This window comes from Salvelinus fontinalis, chromosome 26 (assembly GCF_029448725.1).
Source record: "Salvelinus fontinalis isolate EN_2023a chromosome 26, ASM2944872v1, whole genome shotgun sequence".
NCBI lineage: Eukaryota > Metazoa > Chordata > Actinopteri > Salmoniformes > Salmonidae > Salvelinus > Salvelinus fontinalis.
In genome coordinates, this window is record NC_074690.1 from 33,752,329 (window position 1) to 33,770,035 (window position 17,707).

Here is a 17,707-nt window from a genome sequence, read left to right on the forward strand (position 1 = left end):
CATACAAAATGTTCAGCCATTGTGAATGATGGCCAAAAGCATTTCTGTTTCCCTAAATGTTGTCTTTATACTATTCTTGAGTTTGAATCTGGCCTCTGAAAACTCTCTGTCAGAGTTGTGTGAAAGATGTATCTGATTTGTTTAATTCCCCCAGCAGACCTTTGAGCTATGCTCCTCACTACTGATTAGGTTTACCATTATGACAAACAGAATGTGTCACTCCCAAGCAAAACAGCCCTGACAGTGTGATAATGCAAACCCACCTGCTGGGAGAGGAGTGGGGGAGGGATATGGAGGTTCTGTTAATACTTGAATATGACTCCTTATTTGAGCGTCTGCTGCCACACAGATCCCCAGCTACATTTTTCTGCTCCCCAGGACTGCTTGAGACTCAAACTATGCTGCTGCTACTCACCTCTCAGGGGAAATAGCTTCTCAGAATCAAGTTATCAAAACCCATTGACATGCTGGAGTCTGAGAGGCCACTCCCAAATGATGTGTTAGGGGTGTTTAAAGGGCCAATCTGAAGTTGCTACATCCATTTTTTGCACTTATAAATGAATGATATGTTCCCATTGATTCCTGAAGAATAGAACTTAGAAATGGCTCAGGAGCATAGTTCCACTGTTGTACCCCATCAGAACCCAAAATATAAACTTGTATAAAATATTAAAATATATGTAAAACAAAATATAAACTTACTCCAATGTTTGTAAACATGGTAAATGTAAACAAACACTATATAGCCTCAAAACATGGCTAAAACTATACTTGCTTTTATCATGGATAGTCAGTCCTTGCATCCATAGCTCTGTCTATGAATTTGAGAGTGGTTACATTTCTCCAACCCCATCCCTCACCATTTTACCAAAACAGGGGCGGTGAATATGCTTTGTTATTGTTCTTTTTTCAACTGCTGATTGCCACTTTAATGTTATGGTTATGACAGAATTGCACAATAGAGATAAATGCTGGGGTTAAAGAACGCCTTTCTGTATCAGTGCACAGGTCAAAGTTGAGTTCCTGAGGCTATTTGCATTGAACAGGTAATCAAATGGCTTCCCGGACTATTTGTATTGTGTCCCCCCCCAACCCCTATTTTATGCTGCTGCTACTCTCTGTTTATCATATATGCATAGTCACTTTAACTTTACATTCATGTACATACTACCTCAATTAGCCCGACGAACTGGTGCCCCCGCACATTGGCTACCCGGACTATCTGCATTGTACGCCACCCACCACCCGCCAACCCCTCTTTTACGCTACTCTCTGTTTATCATATATGCATAGTCACTTTAACCATACCTACATGTACATACTACCTCAATTAGCCCAACTAGCCGGTGTCTGTATGTAGCCTCGCTACTGCATATAGCCTCGCTACTGTTATAGCCTCGCTACTGTTATTTTTCTGTCTTTTTACTATTGTTTTTTATCTATTGTTTACCTAATACCTATTTTTTTACTTAAATTTGCTCTGTTGGTTAGGGCCTGTAAGTAAGGATTTCACTGTAAGGTCTACACCTGTTGTATTCGGCACACATGACAAATAAACTTTGATTTGATTGAGAGTTGGACAACCCTCCTTTGTGCAGAACCATGTTTATGGTGTGTTGGTAACGTGGGGTTGGGGTTACAGAAAATGTTAGCGTATACGTCAATTTAACTTTCATTGCTACATATTCTACTAAATCGAGTCAGCTAAGACTGAACCCAAGGAACAAAAGATCTCTCAAAAATCCAATTTGTCTATCTCGGGTTAAATGAGAATGCATATCAACACCGGTGTCCAATTTAGCTCAGAGGAAATGGTTGATACCAAGCCTTCAGCAACAGAAAGCTTAGATGAGACCTTTAAGTCAGCTTTGCTATAGTCCTCCACAATGGGATAGATTGGTCGGCAAGCATCCACCTCTCTGTCTGCATCACTAGTGATTCTGTTTGTCACTTACCTATCCCCTTAGAGTGAAATTACATTCTGCTGTTCAGAGCTTTACAGAGCTCTACAGATAAGGGCTGTAGCAGAATTGAGTCGACAGCTTTGTGAATTGAGCTGCAGAGCCATAACAGTTACAAGATAGGGATATGATTCAGGAACAATTATGACAATGGGGCTGCTGCTCAGTGTAATTATACCCTAGGCCTAGTCAGAGGCAATGGCAGTGGGTAACAACCCACTATGTGGTTACCAATGAAGGATGTAAAAATACTTATTCCAAGCTAAATTCACACTCTGTAATTTCTAGCTGGTGGGAAAAAATATCTTGGCCTCAGAGCGGCGTGGAGGTTTAAACCTCATAGTTGTCCTCCCCTCTCATTCCTCACTGACAACACACAACACACAGACACAACACACTCACACACCCGCGCATGCACACACTCAAACAGTGGTATTTTCCTCACATTTTCCTTCCCTATGTTTTCAGAACTCAATTAGGGGGGTACTAATCGTGCCTCACTGCCCTCGGATTGAATAGTAATTTTTATTCGAGTGGACATGAGCGGTGAGGTAAAAAAAAAACACGACAAACAAGCGGTAGCAATTTTCCATCTCACACAAACAAGGGCTCTGGTGTCCTCTGGAGGGTGCATCACTGACGTTGGGGCTCGTTCTGTTCTGTTTCCACATGCATTCTGGGTAGCGATGGGGTGCTCATTTTTAATGGAGGAAACACATGCATTCTATTAGCTGTTTGAGCAAGGACTAAGGACAAGTGTTTTTGCCACCCTGTATCTTACATCAATCTGGATAGCCACAGCATATAGGCCTAATATGTAACGTGTGTAGCACAAACAATGTGTCACATGGTTTTATAAAAGATAGCTAGGTAAAGCTTTGAGTGAATAACTGCTACTTGTCTTCTATATCTCCTTTGTGTTTCATGCCTTTTAAAGTTATTTTAAAAATGAGTGGTGGTGTTATGGTCAGTAATAACATAATGGTGTGGCGCCCCAGTGTCCTAACTCTCTAAGTGGTCAACAACCCTATAGAGACCCCTTTGTATGATGACCCCTAATTCCACTGGATAGCCTGTCTATTTCTGGGGTCTTCTTTTGTGTGTTTGGCCCTCTCTCTTTCAGAGATTCAAGAAAAGTGGAATCTACCGTTGCAGTTTGAAACAAAGCTGTTCTAGTCAGAGTGCTCTTGTAACAGGTTTCTGAAGAGTTGCATAAAATACCTCCAATCAGTCTTTTTATTCGTCCTCTTGTCTATATCGTTTTTAAAAAATTAAGTAATCTTGAAAAAATGAGTGGCAACCTCATTTAAACTTCTCTCTACCACTTGTGAAAAACACTCCCTCTGTGTGGAAAACTGCAGAGCCTAGTTTTCCACACATTTTAGTGCGTAGATCTACGTGTTCGTGCTCTTGGGGTGTAGTCCGATTTTTTGGGGGAACAACACTCACCTTCTGTAACATGATACCCTCGCTGGTCCATGTGGTCCTAGACCCCCCAATAGCAACATACATAAGGGGGCAATAGCAGAGAGAGATTTTTCTTGTTCTATTCCCATTTGTGGTAAAAGCAAAGAAGAATCATGTTTAAAACATCACCACTGTTAGCTAATTTCAATGAAATGGCTAAAAAACAGCAGGCAAGCTATCCTTTTAGCTTCCCACATCACCCCCATGTGAAAAAAATCCGATTTATCATTAAATAATATGCAAATAGCAAATATTATTTACTTGCCAGTGTAACCTACAGCATCATCCCAGTTTAATATGCTGCTGGAATGTATTCACACCCATATCAGCTACGATGTTGTTTGATTTGTTTGAACAGTCGATGAGATTAGAAGGCTTATCAATGGCAAATAGGCTACTTTGATTCAGCCCATAGATTCAAGGAACCAAGCGAGCTCCATTGCCTAGACAACACTGCCTCCACGGCTACGCAAGGAATGATACGGCAAGTTGCAATTTTCATTTGGCACGGGAGTATGTTGAATGTCGGGGTGCACTGCAAGGAGCCGCCCCTTTTGTGAGGAAAAACGACATTGCGACACTGCGCTACGCTCGGTATGGTCCGTCTCTATAGGGTATAAATCGGCCTTGAAGAGCATGTTCTAACATGTTCAAGAAGTTAGTCAAACTGGTAGTGAGAGGTCTTAGCAACACAAGGGCTGCTATTCACAACCACTCTGTGCAACACAGGTTGAATCCACCTCGAGTGATGCACTCCTCAACCTTGAAATGAAGTGAAATAACCATAACAATGAGGCCTGTTATTGTATGCAGGAGTATTGTCAGTGTATTAAGTCAACCTTATTGCTTCTAAAACGACATTTGTCAAGGAAGAATCTAGTGAACAAAAACGATTTACTTTCTTAATTGGAAAAAAGGGGTTCAAGTGAAGTCTAATGGTGTTTTGGAATGGCTTCGATTAGCCTTGGAGGAACACAAAATCAATGTTCTTCAACAATTGATCCTACATCCTGCACATGTTTTAATCATCATGTAAGAGGCCCTTATTCTCGACTTACACCACTACTTATGGATTGACAACCGCTTTCAAATAATGAAACATTTTGTTTATGGCAAAGTGCACTTCTTAGATGTCTATAAGTGGGTACTTATTTTCAAGGGTAAATAGGAAATTATTTTCAAGGGTTGATCCATTTGAATTAAATCACTTTTTGACAGAAAATTCACATAATAATTATGTTGTAGCTTAGACCCTATTTCACATCATCTGAGGTTTTTGTGTTGTGCCCTCCATCGGTTGTGACACAATATGCTCTCGAATACAGGGCGGGTGTCATTTCAATCATAGAAAAGTCCATTCTATAAATTATATATCGCTTCAGACCACTGAAATTTAGCTAGTACACCTTGAAATTTAATTGAAATGTAACTTCTAATTACTACCACAAAGGTGACTGCTGGTCTATCCACCGTTGAATGTCAACATAAATGGTCATGTCTATTCTATTATCTATATTTCTATGATCTCAATAGGTTTCCTATGGAGGATAGACAGTATAATTTAAATCAACAGATATTCCAATTCAAGTCTACATTCTCTGATGTGTGGACCTCCAACCATCTTTGTGGTACCATTTGAAAGTTGAAATGTCTATTTTATTCAGATTTTAGTACATTTGTCAGCAAAAACATGACAACCACCCTGTATTCAAGAGCACTCCTATTTGCCATATCTTCAATTTAAACCTACTAGATAGGCTTCCATTAAAAAACACCCTCTGTGTTATGTTAGACAGGTAACTCTTTATCTACAATATAGCAGGGGGTGTAAAGCCATAACACATATGCTTTTCCTGCAGCAGATTATGATCGATAATGTCAGAATTCGCACTAAAGTCTAGCAAAACAATTTATTTATCATCAATCTCAGTCAATCATCAGTCGTTTATGTAAGTGCTGTGCTTGTTGAATGTCCTTCCCTATAAGCACGCTGAAAGTCTGTTGTCAATTTGTTTACTGTAAAAATAAGATTGTATCTGGCCAAAAACTATTTTTTCCAAAAGTTTACTAAGGGTTTGTAACAGGCTGATTGGTCGTCTATTTGAGCCAGTAAATGGGGCTTTAATATTCTTAGGTAGTGGAATTACTTTTGCTTCTCTCCAGGCTTGAGAGCACACACTTTCTAACATAATCCAGGTAGAATCAGGAATTCTCCAGTCCAGCTGTTTAGGCCCCTTACTTTTTTCAATCTTTACTAACGACATGCCACTGGCTTTGAGTAACGTTATGTATACGGACGACTCAACACTATACACGTCAGCTACTACAGCGACTGAAATGACTGCATCACTTAACAAAGAGTTGAATGGAAAAGGAATAAGTTAGTCCTAAATATTTCAAAAACTAAAAGCACTATATTTGGTACAAATCATTCACTAAACCCTAAACTTCAACTAAATATTTTAAAGAGTAAGTTGAGGTGACTAAATTGCTGAGGTGACTAAACTGCTTGGAGTAACCCTGGATTGTAAACTGTCATGGTCAAAACATATTGATACAACAGTAGCTAAGATGGGGAGAAGTCTGAGACGCCGTGGAGAACATTCTGACACTACGTTGACAGACACAGCAAACCTTTTTGCCACAGCTCGCATTGATGTGCCATCCTGGATGAGCTGCACTACCTGAGCCACTTGTGTGGGTTGTAGACTCCGTTTCATGCTACCACTAGAGTGAGAGCCCCGCCAGCATTCAAAAGTGACCAAAACATCAGCCAGGAAGCATAGGAACTGAGAAGTGGTCTGTGGTCACCACCTGCAGAATCACTCCTTTATTGGGGGTGTCTTGCTAATTGCCTATAATTTCCACCTTTTGTCTATTCCATTTGCACAACAGCATGTGAAATGTATTGTCAATCAGTGTTGCTTCCTAAGTGGACAGTTTGATTTCACAGAAGTGTGATTGACTTGGAGTTACATTGTGTTGTTTAAGTGTTCCCTTTATTTTTTTGAGCAGTGTATATATATATATATATTGTAATGTTTTTAAAATTGTGTAATTGCTTTAATGTTGCTGGACCCCAGGAAGAAGGCAGCAGCTAATGGGGATCCATAATAAATACAAATGTTGCGTCTCAACCGACAACTGGGCACAACACAAAAACCTTAGAATGATGTAAATTAGAGTGTAAACTACAACATTTACGAATAGATTTTTTTTAAATTCTCCAGATATCATGAAATAGTTTGAAAACCCTATTTGTAGGCTGTTTAAATTATTTCAATCTCAACTGTATATTTTCCAGTTATCGAAATATTGGTTTATCCTCAATACATTTTTCTGGATGATTGTTCTGGATGATCAATGTTCTTTGTTTGCTTTGAGCAAGACGAGAAAACATTGTTGCTGCACCAAACGTGCACTTAAATGACGCTGCCGCCTTTGGTGTTGTAGGTCTTCAATTGTCCTGGTGTAGACACTGGGTCCCACCTTGTTTTGCACCTTGTTGCCTGGAGACAGTGTGTCAGTCTGTTGTTGATGGTATCTCCATGGGGGTCGCTAGCTTGGAATAGAGGGTCTGCGACCGGAAACAGGAAGGGGGTATTTTGTCAAAAAGTTGTGACAGATCCGGACACTCTTTTACTTTAATGTCCTGAGGGAGAAGTTCTCTGTGTATTTGGTTATGACCTGAACAATGCTACTGACTTTCGCACAGTTTGTAATTGTTCTCTTGAATGGTTTTCTAGACTTCGTTTTTAAATGGTGATTTTTCCAGTGAAATGTCCCTTCCATATGTGTTGCCATTAATAGAAGAACAAGTCTGGTTTTCTCTCGCTATTAAATTGAATTAGCTGTGTGCGTTCTTGCTTGCTCGTGCCTGCGTGCGCCAGAGGGCTCTTTTTAAACCACGATTGCACCTCTTCCCTTCAAGCCACAGACAGTACTTGTTCGGTGCAATGTAAACAAACATCAAACAACAAGCATTGTCAGGACAAAGAGTCAAGAGGGAGAGCAGAGCATGTTTTTCTCTAGTTCAACAGAACACATTGAAATAAACTGTGATGACACGAAACAGTGATCGGGAATCAACACCCTGCTTTACCCTTCAGTAACCTTAACTAAATGCGGTTTGTTCTCCATCTTTTTCTCTTCCAGACTCTTTCGTCAACAGCCAAGAATGGACATTGAGTCGATCAGTGCCAGAGCTCAAAGTGGTGAGTAGTATTCATCATAACTTCAGCCTGTGTTAATCGGCTGACATTGACATTGCAAGAGGAAGATAAGTTCAGCATTAGCATTGGATTGATTTAAACGTTAATGCCAGTGCATGCTCTATGCATGTCAAAAACATTTCCTCTCATTCTGCATGAGAGAGAGTGTAGAGCACAGAAATTGGCTGGAATATTCCCTGGCACCAAACGAGATTGTGGGTGATTTTTAATGATGCATTTTTTTTTGCGTTGGCATGGTGACGCGGAGTGTAGAGTGGCTTGCAGCAGACTAAGAGATGAGTGACGGTTTTGGGCTAGACGAATGACACTTCCTGGGTTTGATCCAGCCGCTGGCACAACAGTTCTTACCACTGCCAAACACACACATACACCCGCTGCTCACGTCCTCACATGAGGAAAGGAATGCTTCACGCACATAATCAATAGGGGTATTACCACAAAGCCTCATTCCACTGTTCTGGTGGTAAATACTGTAGTAGTATTCATAGTATTTTGGACTTCTATGAATTGGTTAGGGTCGTGCATCACATCAGAAAGATCTATGGGAATCAGACGCAAATCAGATGGGGGAACTTTTATGAAGAACATGCTTTCTAAACAGGGAGAATTTGATAGAGCTCATTGTCTTTTATATAGTAGAAGGTGTTCATTAGCGCCACACACTTCAGAGGGTAAGTGAACTGATGCTGGACTCAGCAAGAAAAAGACAAGGACTGCTGTCAGAGAAAGGACAGAACTTCAATTGCTTCCACAGTTCCATATGGCAGTATTGGACAGAAGTAGTTCATTCAAATGAGTTATGTTTCCCAAAAGCATGGACAAATGTTATCGTTCCAACACGTAGGCTATTGCACTCATGGGGGACATGAGCTGATACTGTGTAGTACGGGCTTCCCAAAACTTTGCATTAAAAACATTGTATTCAAACCTGGACTTTGGTAATGAACCCACAGACTGATCCTTAAAAAAAGTCTCTAGTGGAATTTACACACAGTGCCCGCTCTGCTTTCATCTGCCTGAACTATGCTCATAAAGCAGCCTTATTAATGATGGGCTTACAACCCAGCAGGTTACAAAGCTTTACAGTTCTAACACAAACCCTGCTCCTTTTGTAGTTAGTTTTGGTTATGAGTAGCTCCTAGCTTGTTATTTATATTGATTTATTTAACCTTTATTAAACTAGGTACGTCAGTTAAGAACACATTCTAATTTTACAATGACGGCCTACCTCGGCCAAACCCTCCCCTAACCCTGACGACACTGGGCCAATTGTGCGCCGCCCTATGGGGCTCCCGATCACGGATGGTTGTGATACAGCCCGGGATCGAACCAGGGTCTGTAGTGACGCCTCTAACACTGAGATGCAGTGCCTTAGACTGCTGCGCCTCTCGGTCTATTCTTCCGTTCTTGATAGACTACTACTTCATGTCCTCTCCAAAGCCAACTTCCTCCTTACGAAGAACATAAGTATTATGAGGGAGAGGATAGGTAGCTTAATCCCCCCCAACACACACACACACACAGTTCGCTGTAATTAAACCAATCCTGACTTTACCACCCACTAATGATCTAAAGAAGAGGGGGATGAAGGAAGAGGGGGGGTGAGGGCATGTTGGAGGAGCCTTTGTTCTCCCCCAGACACCCTGGCATCATCAGCCACCCCAGCCTGGGAGCGGCCCCAGCCCACCCTCCGTCAGGTTTCCCCTGGGGCATCCAGCAGTCAGGGCTGGGGCCTTGGCCTAGACACCCACCAGGGGGAGTAGGGAAAACATTAGCTGAACATATACAGTACTGTTCCCTTGGTGTCTTACCTTTACCCAATAAGCACCATCTGTTCATGTGAAAGTCCATAGGCTGAGGCCTTTGGCATTGGTTAGTAGTGTAACCATCTCTACAACATATTGCCGCCACCAACTGAACATTTTACTAGTACTAGTAATGTTAATAGACTTTTAATAGTACTAGTATTTTGCCGTCTTGCTGTTTCACCAATCATCATCTGTACTGTATATAGGTCAAGCTGTAGAGGCTCTGGCTATGATTGCAGGTGTAACCATCCATACAACATAAATGTCCTGGAATGAACTACATGTGAGTGTGGTGTCATGTGTTTTTGTTGTTTCTGCAGGGTATTGTGGGTAATCTGTCGAGCGGGAAATCGGCCCTTGTCCACCGGTACCTGACAGGCACGTACGTGCAGGAGGAATCCCCTGAAGGTAAGAGACAGAGCCTGCTCCTGAAATCCCAATGGAGGAGAGCACCATCACACGTTAAAAAAAACTAAAAGGTTGTCAACTTTACTAGACGGTCTTGTCAGTCAACACATGAACGCATCACTTGAGGCAGAGCTGTCTGTTCCTTCTTATAGCTGTGATGATATCTTGCTAATCTAGTCCGTCTACTGGCCCTGCTGCATCATACATGTAAATGTCATTTGAGATCTTTATAATAATTCATCAAGTTATTTAAGGTTTTACCAGATTATTGTCTGTCCAAAACCTGTTGAAATACCCCCTAGAATGATCAATTGGCAAGCCAGTCTGCATTTTGGCTGATGTTATTCTAGCTGGGGATAGATACTGACAAAATACAAAGACAGGACTGGGCTTGATGCTTGCAGTAAGAAATAGAAACTCAATTCATAATTAGCAGTTAGTTTGAGTGTTTTCCACATGGTGTATGGAGAGAAAAGAGACATCTTTGCGTATCATTAATGGTATGCCAGGTGTGTTGGTGTGTTTTCTGTTGTTATTTTGTATCAGTCAACGCAGTGTCCGATTTATCTCAAACCCAAGCATGTGGCGAGAGATGACTCTGAGATAATTGGCTTTTTTTTTACCCGTTAGCATAAACAAATGACAGCTAGAGCAAAGCATTGTCTATGAAAGAGAGAGGGCTGCTGCGTTAGAATGATCATTCCCAAACACATCAAGGTTAAACTAAGACCTGGGCTTAAAGCACTAAATCCTACTATAACCCTTCATTTCAGAGAGAAAGGGGATTATAGTTGCTGCCATGAACACAAACCCGTTTCTGTTTCGGGAGCTGTGAGGCTCTGAACGAGAGGTCGTAGCTCAGTGACAAGGTTGTATTTATTTCTACAGTTGGAGCCCATTCCCGAACCTTCCAATATGACTTCAAAGAATCCAAACTGAAGAATTCTCCATTTTTATTATCAGGCGGAAATCAGAAGCGAAGGCTGTCCGAACCCGTGAAGATGTTGGCAAAGCCAGGGTCAAATGACAATCTTAGAGGGGGTTTGGATGGTTTGTAATGTCTGTTTTTATGTAACTACTGGAAACTGATGATGAGACATGAAGCGCATAATGAGTTCCTGGCATTAAGATGCTGCTTCACCAAGGGAAAGCAAAAATCCTCAATACCTAATTAGGCCTAGAGAAGTCAATGACAAAAATGCTGGAATGCAAAAACCTGAGTGCTGGTTTTTGTAATTCTGGAAACATTTTATACAGATCACTGCATTGTTGCTGTGATACAACATACCGTCTCCCATCAAAGGGTCTCCTTTTAGTCTAATGTCTAGCACCTTGCTTAGCCCAGATAGAAACTGTAGATTTGAAAGAGGCTACCTCGCTTCTAGGAAGAGTTGGTAGTAGTACTAATGTTGTCTGTTCTGTTCGTACCATTCCTTAACCCAGCAGTTCTACTTTACACTGTTTTATTCTACTGTGTTGCTAGTTGCTGTGATATCTAGAAAAAAAAGGCAGTATCGGGACAGGGAGGGAGGTGTTGCCATGGCGACAGTGAAACTGGCTCTGTTTGAATTGTGGCTCCGTGTCAAGGTCTCTGAGCATCCACATTCCATTCTAGAGCTGGATATGCCTACTGCCTGCTCACCAAGCCCACAATTTCAGCTACCATCTCAAAACCTGTGTGTGACTGTGTGTGTGTGTGTGACTGTGTGTGTGTGTGTGTGTGTGTGTGTGTGTGTGTGTGTGTGTGTGTGTGTGTGTGTGTGTGTGTGTGTGTGTGTGTGTGTGACTGTGTGTGTGTGTGTGTGTGTGTGTGTGTGTGTGTGTGTGTGTGTGTGTGTGTGTGTGTGTGTGTGTGTGTGTGTGTGTGTGTGTGACTGTGTCGTTGTGTTACTGTGTGTGTGTGACTGTGTCGTTGTGTGATTGTGATTGTGTGTGTGTGTGTGACTGTGTCGTTGTGTTACTGTGTGTGTGTGACTGTGTCGTTGTGTGATTGTGATTGTGTGTGTGTGTGACACTGTGTGTGTGTGACTGTGTGTGTGTGACTGTGACACTGTGTGTGTGTGTGTGTGTGTGTGTGTGTGTGTGTGTGTGTGTGTGTGTGTGTGTGTGTGTGTGTGTGTGTAACTGTGTGTGACTGTGTGTGTGACAGTGTGTGTGTGTGTGTGTGACAGTGTGTGTGTGTGACAGTGTGTGTGTGTGACAGTGTGTGTGTGTGTGTGACTGTGTGTGTGACTGTGTCGTTGTGTTACTGTGTGTGTGTGACTGTGCCGTTGTGTGATTGTGTGTGTGTGTGTGTGTGTGTGTGTGTGTGTGTGTGTGTGTGTGTGTGTGTGTGTGTGTGTGTGTGTGTGTGTGTAACTGTGTGTGTGTGTAACTGTGTGTGTGTGTGACAGTGTGTGTGTGTGTGACTGTGTGTGTGTGTGTGGCTGTGTGTGTGTGACTGTGTGTGTGTGACCGTGTGTGACCGTGTGTGTGACTGTGTGTGTGTGTGTGTGTGTGTGTGTGTGTGACTGTGTGTGTGACTGTGTGTGTGACTGTGTGTGTGTGTGACTGTGTGTGTGTGACCGTGTGTGTGACTGTGTGTGTGTGTCTGTGACTGTGTGTAACTGTGTGTGACCATGTGTGTGTGTGTGACCTTGTGTGTGTGTGTGACCTTGTGTGTGTGTGTGTGACCTTTTGTGTGTGTGTGACCTTGTGTGTGTGTGTGTGACCTTGTGTGTGTGTGTGACCGTGTGTGTGTGTGTGACCGTGTGTGTGTGTGACCGTGTGTGTGTGTGTGACCGTGTGTGTGTGTGTGTGTGTGAGACCGTGTGTGTGTGTGTGTGTGACCGTGTGTGTATGTGTGACCGTGTGTGTGTGTGACCGTGTGTGTGTGACCGTGTGTGTGTGACCGTGTGTGTGTGACAGTGTGTGTGTGTGTGTGTGTGACAGTGTGAGTATGTGTGTGACCTTGTGTGTGTGACCGTGTGTGTGTGTGACCGTGTGTGTGTGTGTGTGTGTGTGACCGTGTGTGTGTGTGACCGTGTGTGTGTGTGACCGTGTGTGTGTGTGACCGTGTGTGTGTGTGACCGTGTGTGTGTGACCGTGTGTGTGTGTTGGACAACAGATCGATAGAAAAGCTATAAACACTCTATTCATTAGCCACGTCCAGGCAAAATCCTTACACATTAAATTGCTTGCCTCACTAATACAGATTGAGTGTCTCTCGTTATTGCTGTACAATTACTGTAGTTTTGCTTAATTCGTTTGGCACTGAGATTCAACAGACGTTTCACAGTACAGATGGTTTCTCCTCCGACCTCAGGATATGTTTTTGTCTATGCTAGCCGGTGAACAGTCACAGACACAGCCAGGATGTTGATGTTATGTAATCTAAATGTGTCTTTACTTAAAAGCACATCCATTTTATACCATGGCAACAGAAGATGCTATTTGGTATAACACTCTCATTGTACAGTTTTCAAGGGCTATTCGCATTTATATCCTCCAGAATAATTTCCTCTGAAGTCTGACTCTTTGGTCCAGATACAGCCATTTTCTTATAAGATATGACTATACTGGGTATTACTATGAGTATCACTTTTCTGACATTTCCTCTAAATGGGAATTTCCTGGCATATGGCGACTCATCAGTCCGATCAGCGCTCCAATCTCAGAGCTCTGTTACTTCAGTGGAGGAAAGCTGGCTTGGCTTCCTTGAGTCTCTCACTTTGGCTCTTACACAACTCAACTGATGTCTGGGAGAATCCCCCTTCCCCATTTGGGCTAAAGTGGAATTAATGGGTAGCAAGTGTGGCTCAAGTGGATCTGTATTGCATGTTGGCGCTAGCTAGAACACTGCCTACCTATCCCTTGAAGACTGCAGGCGGAGCCAGTCACTGTGTCCTCGCTTGCTCTTTTGCAGAGGTGGGATCTGCACATCAAAGTGTCACTTAGAGAGTTCAGATAACACGTCTGATTATTAAATATCGGGTGTTGCCGCAGCGGTAGATATTTATTTTGTGTCTGTCGTTTTTCTGATATACGTTAATATGCCCACTCTTACTCCTTTCATGCAGTCGTACATTATTCAATATTGTTTGAGATGGCTTGAAGCAGATTTTCTGCTTTTGAAAAAGCAAGGTTTTATTTTGCCTAGCTCCCCAACTTTCTCACTTTAATATTTGAAATCTCTGCAGGATCTCAAACTATTCCAATGTTATGCAAAATCCAATTTAGTGCGAGGTATTCCCATCGGTCTGTATTTTATCTGCAGCCAGCCTTGCCAGAGGCAAGGAATACGAAGATGCGTTCAAAGAGATGAGGGGTCAAGGCTGACTATAGTAGCTACCATTCTACTGTAGAGCTTCTCTAGTCTCCACTATCTTGTGGCCATGAACTACACCAACTTTAGATTTCTCTCTTTTCTTCTCCTATTATCTTCCATCCCCTCCTTCCCTCTCTCCATCGCAGGCTCCAGGGTACGTCCATTCTAGTGTACGTGCCTTATCCCTTCCTTACTGCCTGCTGTGCTGGCTAACACACTAGCACGCTATCTTATATTTCATGTAGTTCTGTATCACTGATGGAGATGGATCTCTAGGCTAGCTGGTGGTTGTGTAGTGAATTTGGGGTGGGGGGGTTTGGGCTGGGTCTATGGCTTGTGGCAGTGCTCTGTGACGGTGTAGTGAAGAATGTTCTCTCAGTAGCTGTGTGCGTTAAACATGCTAAATGGCCATTTCCCTTCATCATAACTGACTTTAGAGACCAGTTTTCTTTACCCCAGCTTCTGATTTTTTTATTGGAGACAGTGGGGCCAAATCAAACCGCAGCATATTCACAATCACATGCAGGATGGACCATCATCAAAACCTTATCAGAATGGAAAGAAGTTCTAAATCTGACTCATGCTTAGGTCCACTGGTGTGTGTTGGTGAAGAATATTGGAATTAAAATTGCTTTGTGGTGATTTAGCTGTAGCGAAACCAGACACGTTTTCAGTGACAATGAGTAGAGTAGCAAGTGCTTTACACCACTTTGGGCCTGAGTTTAGCGCTCTACCTTCATTTTGCCAACCCCTTCAATAGGCAGGGTAAAGTAGATCAGTCCACATTGGTTGTATTAATACTGCCGAAGCATGATTCTAGGCAATACACCACCAAATAAGTCACCCTGACATTTCTCTCCTCTTCCTCAGGTGGTCGGTTCAAGAAGGAGATGGTGGTTGATGGACAGAGCTACCTGCTGCTGATCAGAGACGAGGGAGGCCCCCCGGAGCTGCAGGTACGTACGCACAGCTTGCTTTCTGATCCTGCATGCCTCAGCACAGCCAATTAATGCCACTTAACGTCTGCAAGATCTCCTCCACAACAACCAGACAGGAACTAGTAAACACTTCTCTGTTGGGGGGTTAATTTCAATGCTGCACAGCTCTCCCATTCTCAGCAGTGCTTCATACTGCTTTTTACCAAGTCATTGTGCCCTGAGAACTTACCAACAATTAAACCTAGCTTAAAGCCATTTTATAGTGGAAAGACAAGTCAGAACAGACACACACTCTTGTTAAGATAGAGGACTCAGCAGCCTAGTTGGTGTGGAGCATCAAGAGCTGAGCTGGAGTCATTAATTCAAGGAAGAAAATATGTGGTATTTACAGTGCAGGTGACGGAGGGAAGACTAGATCCAGTAGGAGTGTTTATACACAAAATATACAGATAATGACAAGGAATTGGCAAAAATACTTGGTTGAAAAACACTGAACTTAATTGGCCGATACTGCAATAACTCAACAGGAGTACAAAGGCAAATGCACTGTAAAAACAGAGCAAAATGCCCATAAACGCACACATTTGAGTATAAATTGTCAGGGCTCTGTAACAACATGTTAACTCACTAACACAATGGTCGCATTCCCCTGCTCAAACGTTGCATGCATCGAACAATGGTTGCATCATTGACTGTGCCATCGGGAACCAGATTGCAATAACATATGATGTGGTTAGCTGATACTTAAAATATCTATCCAGGCCTTGTAAGATCTGGCATGCGTCAGCAACGCCTGGGCAGAGGAACACGCCCAATAGCTCTCATGGATGAGGAGAGCAGTAATCTGGCATAAACCAGTCACAACTTTTAAAAGAGTTAGTGCTACCTGGGACATCCTTAACTCCTAACCTTAACTCCTACCCCAACCATAACCCTTACCTAACGTGAAGCCTTACCTTAATCATTTAAAATTTCAACTTCAATCGGGTAACTTCAGAGTTGGGACGTCCCATGGATCCCGAATAGCACCGACCCTTTAAAAAGGTAGGCTACATTCTCAAGCAACACTAACACACATTTTCAGAACAATGGTCAATACTTTACACGTTATTGAAAACAGAGACGAAATATGCTCAAACATGAGCATTTACAATCAACTTTTGGAAACACCCCACCCCTTAAACGAGATAAACCAAATAGCCTAACGAGAGGCGAGCCACCTGGGCATTTAAAGGTGTAAACTCACCTACTAGGAGGAGGAGCCAGTTCACAGCACTGGTGAGCAGAACCACTGAGGTGGCCTCCCGCGTGGCGCAGTGGTCTAGGGCACTGCATCGCAGTGCTAGCTGCGCCACCAGAGTCTCTGGGTTCGCGCCCAGGCTCTGTCGCAGCCGGCCGCAACCTGGAGGTCCGTGGGGCGACGCACAATTGGCATAGCGTCGTCCGGGTTAGGGAGGGTTTGGTCCGGGTTAGGGAGGGTTTGGCCGGTAGGGATATCCTTGTCTCAGTATGTAAAATGTAATCAAATGTATGCACTCTACTGTAAGTCGCTCTGGATAAGAGCGTCTGCTAAATGACTAAAATGTAAAATGTAAATGTAGGTATAAAGTCCTGGAGACTGCGTCCAAGATGTCCGACTGTTGTTTTCAAGGTAATCTTCTCGCGTTCGTATACGCCGATCATGGACTGTCTATATCCGGGTTGCGTCCGGTTTACACCGACCAACAACACAATGCGCCCCAGCACTCAGTGCGCACAGGGAGCAACGACGACGTCATCACGTCATCCAAAAACAAGGCAGACAATAGATGAAAATAAAATGCTAATATCTTCGGCTGTGAGTTACAATTATTTGAATAATTCAATGGATGTTTTGTGCACAAAGGTGATGACTAAAGTGTCTTATTATGATTTTTCTCGTTGTGGACGTCTATGGAATTTGTCTTTCTGGGACAGGCATCAGTTAAACTGCATTACCAAAGCAAGACTGTAGGAGCAGTCGAAACCATGCTTCCTGACCGGAACACTTACCCTTGAGTAGAACATGTTGGCGGTAGCCTCGTTTTACCAGACTGATGACTGCTGCCCTACAGTAAATGATTTATGTGAAATGCACTGCACGGTCAGTATGACGTCTGCATTGGCCATGCAGCATTTATTGGCGGTACGGCCTCAGCAGAAGTCAGGGCATTCATACTTCTTGCGCTTCGCGTAGCAGCGCAGTGCTGCTGTGAAGGAAGTTGTCAAGGAAGTGAGTTTGTGTTTATACAGGACCTCCGGCCCTCACCTATCGTCAGTGGCGGATTTAGGTATAGGCGACATGGGCGCCCGCACACATTTTTTGAGGGGAATGGTGACATTTGCTCATTCGATTTTTCTATCGCTCATTTGCACGTCACGTCAAGGATATCATGTCACCGTGTGGGACTGTGGGTCAATTAACCTTGTCGGAGTTGGCGCCCTGATTCTAGTTTGTGAGCTAGGCAGGCTACTGCCTGGGAAGGTCTCCCACTCAGAAGTACGAGATGGGGAGGGAGGTGGGGGTAGGTTGACCTCAGATCACCCCTTCGGAAGCCCAAGGTAGGGG

At 43.1% G+C, this 17,707-nt stretch overlaps 1 protein-coding gene across 3 annotated transcripts in view; it reads left to right on the top strand.

The window, feature by feature from the left end:
- Nucleotides 1–17,707, top strand: part of LOC129824156 (arf-GAP with GTPase, ANK repeat and PH domain-containing protein 3-like) — a 225,527-nt gene that overhangs the window by 99,974 nt on the left and 107,846 nt on the right. For all 3 annotated transcript variants that reach the window (XM_055883570.1, XM_055883569.1, XM_055883568.1), the window contains exons 2-4: nt 7,584–7,642; nt 9,789–9,876; nt 15,053–15,138. In XM_055883570.1, coding sequence (XP_055739545.1) covers nt 7,584–7,642; nt 9,789–9,876; nt 15,053–15,138 — 233 coding nt within the window. The remainder of the gene's footprint in view (nt 1–7,583; nt 7,643–9,788; nt 9,877–15,052; nt 15,139–17,707) is intronic.